The following is a 9,336-nucleotide window of genomic DNA, read 5'->3' as shown; positions in this document are numbered from 1 at the left end:
CCTTGAGTTTTTTTGGGGTATGATGCTACAAGTTTGTCAAAGCTGTATTTGGGGAGTTTCTCCCATTCTTCTCTGCAGATCCTCTCAAGCTCTGTCAGGTTGGATGGGTAATGTTGCTGCACAGCTATTTTCAGGTCTCTCCAGAGATGTTCAATCGGGTTCAAGTCCGGGCTCTGGCTGGGCCACTCAAGGACATTCAGAGACTTGTCCCGAAGTCATACCTGCATTGTCTTAGCTGTGTGCTTAGGCTCGTTGTCCTGTTGGAAGGTGAACCTTCCAAAATGTCCTGAGCACTCTGGACCAGGTTTTCATCAAAGGTCTCTCTGTACTTTGCGCCGTTCATCTTTCCCTCAATCCTGACTCCTCTCCCAGTCCATGCCGCTGAAAAACATCCCCACAGCATGATGCTTCCACCACCATGATTCACCGTAGGGATGGTATTGGCCCGGTGATGAGCGGTGCCTGGTTTCCTCCAGATGTGATGCTTGGCATTCAGGCCACAGAGTGCTTGGTTTAATCAGAACAGAGAATCTTGTTTTCATGATCTGAGAGTCCTATAGGTGTCTTTTGGCAAACTCCAAGCTATTACTCAAACTACCCTGCTGCGCTTTCGGTTAGGCTGAGGGAACCTGCTGCCAACACATTAGTGTTGCACTATCCAGAAAATGGCTTAACTTTGTCTTTATCTTCCACACCCTCTCGCTGCCCTGGCCTGTGAAAGGACAGAGAACAGTGTGTGCCAACTCTGACATACCCTTGTGGTGACATAATAATCACAATATTGCTATAACTACCACACATACACAAGGGGAAGAGAAGCAAGGAGATGCATTTCAGGTACCAAGCCTAGATACATTGTGTGAGTTTTGATGTTGTTTTAACCACTGTGGGGTCGAATCTTGTTTCTCATGGTCTGAGAGTCCTATAGGTGTCTTTTGGCAAACTCCAAGAGGGCTGTCATGTGCCTTTTACTGAGGAGTGGGTTTCGTCTGGCCACTCTACCATAAAGGCCTGATTGGTGGAGTGCTGCAGAGATGGTTGTCCTTATGGAAGGTTCTCCCATCTCCACAGTGGAACTTTGGAGCTCTGTCAGAGTGACCTTCAGGTTCTTGGTCACCTCACTGACCAAAGCCCTTCTTCCCCGATTGCTCAGTTTGGCCAGGCGGCCARATCTAGGAAGAGTCTTGGTGGTTCCAAACTTCTTCCATTTAACAATGGCCAATGTRTTCTTGGGGACCTTCAATGCTACAGAAATGTTTTGTTACCCTTCCCCAGATCTGTGCCTCGACACAATCCTGTCTCAGAGCTCTACAGGCAATTCCTTTGACCTCATGGCTTGTTTATGCTCTGTTATGTACTCTCAACTGTGGGACCTTATATAGACAGGTGTGTGCCTTTCCAAATCATGTACAATCAATTGAATTTACCACAGGTGGACTCCAATCAAGTTGTAGAAACATCTGAAGGATGATCAATGGAAACAGGATGCACCTGAGCTAAATTTTGAATCTCATAGCAAAGGGTCTGAATACTTATGTAAATAAGGTATTTCATTATTTATTTATTTTTTATATACATTTGCAAAAATGTCTAAAAAACGTTTTTTGCTATGTCCTTATGGGGTATTGTTTGTAGATTAATGATTAAAAAAAAAAAATCTATCAATTTTAGAATAAGAATGTAACGTAACAAAATGGGGAAAAGTGAAGGGGTCTGAATACTTTCCGAATGCACTGTATTAGCCAAAATGATACATTTATGAAATCCTCAAGGTGTTTTCTAATCACACAAAAAAACTTATGTTGATATCATATTCACAGGAGGCTTGACACACCCATTTGTGTACACTAAGTCAAAACCATATCTTCAGTTCGCATTTGGTAGACTGGGACAGCAGGTTAGATAAACTGGGACACCATTATTGTAGTCATAATTGTTTCCCAATGACAATTACATTTTGTGTGATTAAGAAACATCTGAGGATTTCAGAAATGTATCATGTGTTGGGCAATTATGTTGGATAGATGWMTGAAGAGGTCACAGAAGAGGGAAATGCAAAAAGTGTCCCAGTACAGGCGTCCCTAATGTAAACTGGATCTCTTCCCTCCATTGGAAAAGCCTATTAGAGTATCCCACTTTAGCTCCATGCTGTCTTACTTTAGCTATGGTTGGGAAAGCAACAACAAAAAAGAAGACAATTACAACACTTAAAGATGCTACACATTCATCTTGTTGTTGTTGAATTTTTACATTGTTATTTCAGATAATGTCCATAATATATCTGCAGTAATAGTGGAATGATAGTGTTTCACAGTATTACTTACCCGCCAGTGTTGTGATTGGCTGTGATATTCGCCTATTAATTTCTCCCACTGGGCCGGCTTCTTTTGTCAAAATAGGAAAGCTATTTGGTTGTATTATCTAGTGGAAACCAGGGATGTAGAAATCGCTCTTTCATTTCTTGGTTGCTAAAATTCTACACTGTTCGATCAATTTCATTTTATGTGAGAAAACAATCACTGAATAGTGTGTAGGGAATCATTGTACGATCTAAATCACTGTGAAATATATTTTTAATAACAAAAAATATAGTTCTTACAGCTGCTTGAAGCTGGTGGACCAAAACTGAAAGTAAATGGCTCAAGTGTATTTGTTTTGAATGTAGCCTATTGCTGTTGCAATTCACCTAGCTTCCACATAATGGAGAAATTCTATTTGTAGCACCTTTAAACATAATATTACATCACAATTTGGCACACTGCATTATTTATGACAATTTTATAACCTTTACATCAAAACAGAAAAAAAGCTATGTCACTGATCTCACCGTGTGCGCTTGCTCTGCCCTCCTCTATGATGTCACACCAATAAAGTGATGGGATTTTGATAATGTGGTTTCTCTGCAAGGGTAATAATAGGTTAGATGTTCTCTTGTCAGACCAATAAATAAACACGTCAGGATTAAGCTGTCACAGTTTATATAATGTCCCACTCTTTCCCGAATTCACCCTATTCATTATTGTATATTCAAAGTCTTGGAATGTGCTTGATAGGCCTAAGCCACCATCATCACATACGGCAAGGTTATATTTTAACCACCACACACTGACACCTGGCTGACACAGTTGGTTGGGCTTGGGAAACTGTATTATGGAAAAGCTTTGCTTAGCGACCAATTGTGCAGTGTTACAACTTCTTTATGCCAATGATGTGGTAAAATGTGCCTACCTGTGAGCACTGTTGGGAAAAAGGTCCAGTGCTAACAGGAACCCTTGCGATTTCCCTACCCCATTTAAGTAGACATTTAAAATGGCTAAGGCAAGGGTTAAGGTTAGGGTAAGAGTAGGGGTTAAGGTTGGGGTTGTCGGTAGTTACATCCCAATGATTCCGGATAGCACTGACTGTGTCAGGAATCCATGTGCAACGTTGCGATTTTCTCTCGTGCATTGACGTTTGAAGCGCGTAGTTACCGTGGGAAATAGCCCAGTAGGCTGAAGTCTCCCGCCAATGTGTGTTATTCATGAGACGGAGGAGACACGTGGTGTGTGGGAGTTGGAGAGCTTCGGAAAATGGTCGACCACTGAATTTTACTGTTTCAAAGTGAAACCATTTCGCCGTTGCTCCAGGCTCATTCCTCAGAGATGGATCATCACAGTGGGTCAGGGCTGACTCACTCCGCACTTGAGTTATAAGCCTCCAGAACATACGGAAGAAAACCAGTAGAGTAAAGTTTTGGGAGAGTAACAGATAACGATGAACGAGAAAAACATTTTTTCCCTAAATAATGTTTAAGTATATATATTTTTACAAGTAATTAAGACAAGAGCGTCCTGCAAAGTGTGTTACGGACTTCATATTTGCTTGATTTTCGTAACGGTTACTGCAGTTTTTCCTGCATAGAAGTTTTGCGAAATGGGTTACCTTCTGCAGCTGACGGTGCTCATGGTGCTAGTGCTGTGCGTAATGACCGGAGTGATGGACAGGAGGATGGAGGCGACTGAAGCAACGGTAGGAATTTTCCAACTTTTTGAACTATTATCTATCTTCATTCTTTGAATTACATTGCAACCTCTGAATACTCCGCATTATTGTGGATGTTCACACACATAATACAAACTTGATCAGAAATGCCTATGAACTGGACCATCCATATAGGCATATGTGATGAAAAGGGACATATGTGTAACCTATCATATGGCTTTCAGTCTTTCTGGTTGTCTGCAACTTAACCAGCATTGTTTCTCGTGTGGCTGTTGTCCTGCACAATGTAAGAGGTGAAAAGGATCACTTTGAAACTTCTAAAGTAACCTTTGTATCCTTACTGTGGTTATTGTGTTACCAGGCATACCTGAAGAAGTATGGCTATCTGCACACCCCGCTGGATCCTCAGAACAAGGGCATCCAGACAGAAGATATCATTGAGGCCCTCAGGTAAAGTAGATCCTCAGCAACACAACCTTCAGTCTATGAACACAACAACAACTTACATGTGTGATTCCTCTTCCCCAACAAACCTGAACAAGCAAAACATCGGAACATACTTACTCTAAATGTCCCTTTGTGAATACAGATCCAAACACATTTCTATTCTATAGCTTTTTGCAAGTCACATTGACACATGCACCACAATCAATGCAGTTCTTTAGCATAACATTTCCCATTGGCAGGAACTGTTTCCTTGCCTTACATTTACAGTATGCACATGCTGCATCTGCTATTGGAGATTTCAGTCCTTCCTTTCCCCAGGGTTTTCCAGAGAGTGACAGGCCTGCCTGTCAATGGAGTGATTGACAAGGCCACCCTAGAGATGATGAGACAGCCTCGCTGTGGTATAGAGGACACCTTCAACCAGAAAACCCTAAAATACAGAGTGCTGGGTGAGTGTGGAGAGGATATTGTATGTGGGGGTGGGATGAACCAGTGTTTCCCAGATGGTGGGTTGGGACATAAAACTTAATAAGAATAATCTTCACCTACACAATGTGGTTTCTCGTCTAGACCTGTGTTTATGGTAAATGCATGTTTTTTCTTCTTTAGGTTACTGGCGCAAGAGAAACCTGACCTGGCGAATCTACAACTACACTCCAGACATGCCAAAGAGTGAGACAAAGAGGGCGATCCGCTCTGCCTTTAAGTACTGGAGCAACGTGGCTCCCCTGAGCTTCCGCGAGGTTGAGTATGGACGAGCCGACATCAGGATTTCATTCCATGCGAAAGATGCCACTTGTGCCGTGCCTTTTGATGGACGGGGTGAGTGTGCCTATGGGTCGGATACAGTTGGGTTGGAGTTACTGGACCGGGATTAATGCTGATCTTAGCTAGATCCACATTATAACATGCTTGACATTTTAAAGGTGAATTCTAATTGAGCTRACATCTGCAGTGTTTACCTTAAATGCAATCTCCACGAACGCTGTCACATTGTTGCCTTTAAAAGCTGGGTTGTCTACAAGCGAGATCGGATTGAATCTCGGCCTAACACACACGCACACACACACACACGCACGCACGCACGCACGCACGCACGCACGCACACACGCACGCACACACACCAAACATACAGTAGTTAAGTACCCCAGGTTTCACTGCTGATACTTATTAATTCCCATTGAAATATAGCGTAATTAAAATAAAATAAAACATTTATTTCATAGGTCACGTGCTGGCCCATGCTGAACCACCAGAGTCAGGCATTGTTCATTTTGACGAGGATGAGTTTTGGACAGAGGGCAAGTTCTATGGCATTAACCTGCGTATCATCGCTGCCCATGAGATAGGCCACGCCTTAGGCTTGGGCCACTCCCAGTACAGAAGTGCTCTCATGGCCCCTCTCTACACCGGTTACCGTAACAACTTCCGTCTGCATTTTGATGACGTGAAAGGCATCCAGGCTATGTATGGTGAGTAGAGCCTGGGTTGGTCTGGTACCAATGTTTTTGGACTTTTTCACTTGCAAAACACAATACACCCTTATCAGAAAGCTATATATTACACGTCACCGGTAATGCTCTCATCCTCCCTCAAATCCTTTGTCCAATAATATGTTTTAGGTAAACGTGATACAAGTGTTACAATTGAGCCCACGGTGGCACTCCCCACATACAGCCCACCTGGTGCTGAGGGAGACATCCCAGACCCCTGCACTGCCAAGCTGGATGCCATCATGCTGGGTAAGCTGTCTGCACACAATACTGACCAGCGATATACAGTCAAGTGGTGATGCTCACTGTAGTGTACATGTCTCCCTTGGAAGCTGTTATTTCTGCCTCACAAATTTTAGCCTTACACTATTCAAGATTGTAGAAATATTTTTTACTCTGATAGATTTAACTAACCACATTTTTGCTCTCTGCAATGGAATTGAGGCTACAATGGAATTTGACTTGTTGAGATTGGACCTTCAGTGTTCTATTTCATGCCCCTCTTTCTCATCAGGTCCATGGAGGAAGACATTTGCCTTCAGTGGTGATTATGTGTGGACGGTGTCTGACATGGGACACAATGCACCCATGAAGATTGACCGGCTGTGGATGGGACTGCCTGGGAACCTGAACGCAGCCGTTTACTCTCAGAGAACAAACAAGACATACTTTTTTAAAGGTGTAATATTTTCTCTAACTTTAAAATGTATTGTGTTTTTTAACAAACAAATTAGGTAAAGTGAGATGATTTTAAAGATAGACTGATAGTATGAACTGTGTAATACTTGACAAGTGATTGATTGACAGTGATCCGGCCCAGAATGTGTGAATGTGTTACTTTTAATCTCTCCTCATTTCAGCCTACTCACCAAAACTGGTTCTGACTACAGGTGATAAAGTGTGGAGATATACCAGTTTTCTCCTGGACTACGGGTACCCCAAAGAGCTCAAACGCCTCCCACCTAATATTGATGCCGCTTTGTACTTAGAGAAGAATAAGAAGCTGGTCTTTTTCAAGGTAACCGAACACAAGACAGCACAATTATATCAATACTTTTTGACCAGTAAACTCAAAATTGTTACAAATGACAACTGAGCATTATGGATTCAGTAAGTTGTTATAGTAGATTAATGACAACAAAAATTGAAGCAGTAGCATTTTTACCCACTTGAATATGATGAATATGCCAAATACCCAGCATGAAAAACTCTTTGTACTAATCATCTTTGTCCTCTGTTGTTCATCTCCTCAGGGTACAGGGTACTGGCAGTGGGATGAGCTGCGCCACAGTAACCTCAACGTGTACCCTAAACCCCTCTCTAATCTCTTCACCGGGGTGCCCTACAACCCTGATGCTGCCTTTACCTGGACCAACGGAAACATCTTCTTCTTCAAGGGAGACAAGTACTGGCGTGTGAACAGTCTACTGAGTGTAGACAAAGGCTACCCGCTCAGCATGAGYGAACGCTGGATGCGCTGCTAGGAGCTAGACACTAGAGGGCAGCAGACACCATAAACCTCAATACGTTGCTGGTGAGATGTGTTCACAATTAACCATTCAAGGAACCACACAACAACAACAACCACAACCACTCTGTGATAACATTGTGTTCACACTGTGAAACCAATATAATAACACATTTCCATGTACCAGTACATGTTATCAGTCAAGGTACATAAAACTAAAATGTTATGTCAAACGAATTCTTCAAAACGTGAGATAGAATCTTTATCAACGTAAGTAGTGGCAAAGCCATTTGAAGTAAGACATACGTGCTTATATAAGGTTGAGTATTGAGTGTCATATCGTTATGGCCTACTAGTTCTCTGTTTCCATGTAACACAGGCAGGACCTCAGCCCAAATGTGTTAGACTAAGTTCTGAGGGAGTGTGTGGAGAGGCTGTTTGTTATGCTCTCTGGGGGCCTTCCAGGGGGGCCCTTCCTATCCCTCACAACAGATGTGGATGGGATTATTCAGTTGTTGTTTGCCCTCTTTTCAGTATGTGTACTGATTTCAATGGTGTTCACCCAGCACTTTGAAACTTCTTGTTTTCTTTTGACGTTTGGCTTGTGGACGGGTCTGAAAAAGTATTTGAGTTTTTTATCACCATGTTATGCGTTTATAGGGCTAGAGTATGGATATTTGATCACTTCCCACATAAAGAGAAGCCTAAWATCATTGGTGTTGCGTCAGACTTCCAAGGTCAACACCAGCTTTCACATCATGATGTCTACATTTTATAACTGGCTTATAATTGTGTACTGATGTTTCTGTTGAACCTCATGTTTATTGATGTTTTTATAGTCATGTGACTCTTACAAGCTAAAGGGAATTCACATTTCATAGTGTGTAGGCTTACAGTACCATTTGGAAATGTTTATATATGTGTGCAGCGATTTTTATTTTGCTGTTAATTCATCCAAGATGTAGTTGTACAAATGAGTAATGACAGTCAACAATAAAACCATTTCAACAGTCCTTGTTTCCTTTATGATGTGCACGGAGTATAAAAGGCATTAGGAACACCTGCTCTTTCCATGACATAGACTTACCAGGTGAAAGCTATGATCCCTTGATGTCWCYTGTTAAATGCCAGACAGCTAAAATAAAGATTTTTAAGCCTTGAGACAAATGAGACATGGATTGTGTATGTGTGCCATTCAAAGGGTGAATGGGCAAGACAAATGATTTAAGTACCTTTAGAAGGGGTACGGTAGTAGGTGCCAGGTGCACCGGTTTGTGTCAAGAACTGCAACGCTTCTGGATTTCCCGTGTGTATCAAGAATGGTCCACCACCCAAAGGACATCCAGCCATCTTGACACAACTGTGGGAATCATTGGGAGTCAACATGGGCCAGCATCCCTGTGGAACGCTTTTGACACCTTGTTGAGTCCATGCCCTGACGAATTGAGGCTGTTCTGAGGGCAAAAGGGGGGGGGGGGGGGGCAGCTTTCATGCATGATACTTGAGGGCTGATAAAGTTTTGGAGCTGCCACAGCAACACACTGCTTAAACCACCAGGGAGCAGGAACCCCCCCCCCCCCCCCCTGTTGTTGCCTTTGAGACCCTCTGTGTTTCTGATTCTAAGGGTGAATTTGGCAGCGGATGTTGCTAGGTGACCATGAGGAAAATATACAGAGCCATTTATTATCCTCAGAGGAATGACTCAAACAGCTTTTGTTTTTAAACTAATTTAATGGTTTATCTTTTACATTTCCTATTGACAATTCTGTACAGATTCAGAATAGTTAAGAGTACTGAGTCAGAGTACTATCCCTCTAAAATTCTAAAACAACAGTAAATGACCATTTTCAAAAAACACAGMTAATTCTTTAGTAAACTAGAATTTGGCAAATGTGTACTCTAATTTTATCATAGCATAGTCCTTCAACGTTATTAATCATATAAATT

The 9,336-nt window shown here is 42.2% G+C and overlaps 1 protein-coding gene across 1 annotated transcript; it reads left to right on the top strand.

The window, feature by feature from the left end:
- Positions 1–3,512: 3,512 nt before the first annotated feature.
- Positions 3,513–7,999, top strand: mmp19 (matrix metallopeptidase 19). The gene is made up of 9 exons (XM_023989733.2): positions 3,513–4,008; positions 4,343–4,431; positions 4,747–4,877; positions 5,038–5,250; positions 5,655–5,900; positions 6,051–6,170; positions 6,436–6,600; positions 6,812–6,939; positions 7,175–7,999. The coding sequence occupies exons 1-9, from the start codon at positions 3,913–3,915 to the stop codon at positions 7,403–7,405; spliced, it is 1,419 nt and encodes a 472-aa protein (XP_023845501.1). The 5' UTR covers positions 3,513–3,912; the 3' UTR covers positions 7,406–7,999.
- The last annotated feature ends 1,337 nt before the right edge of the window (positions 8,000–9,336 follow it).

The sequence above is a fragment of the Salvelinus sp. IW2-2015 genome, linkage group LG1 (assembly GCF_002910315.2).
Source record: "Salvelinus sp. IW2-2015 linkage group LG1, ASM291031v2, whole genome shotgun sequence".
Lineage (NCBI taxonomy): Eukaryota > Metazoa > Chordata > Actinopteri > Salmoniformes > Salmonidae > Salvelinus > Salvelinus sp. IW2-2015.
This window is presented reverse-complemented; position numbering and strand designations above follow the sequence as displayed.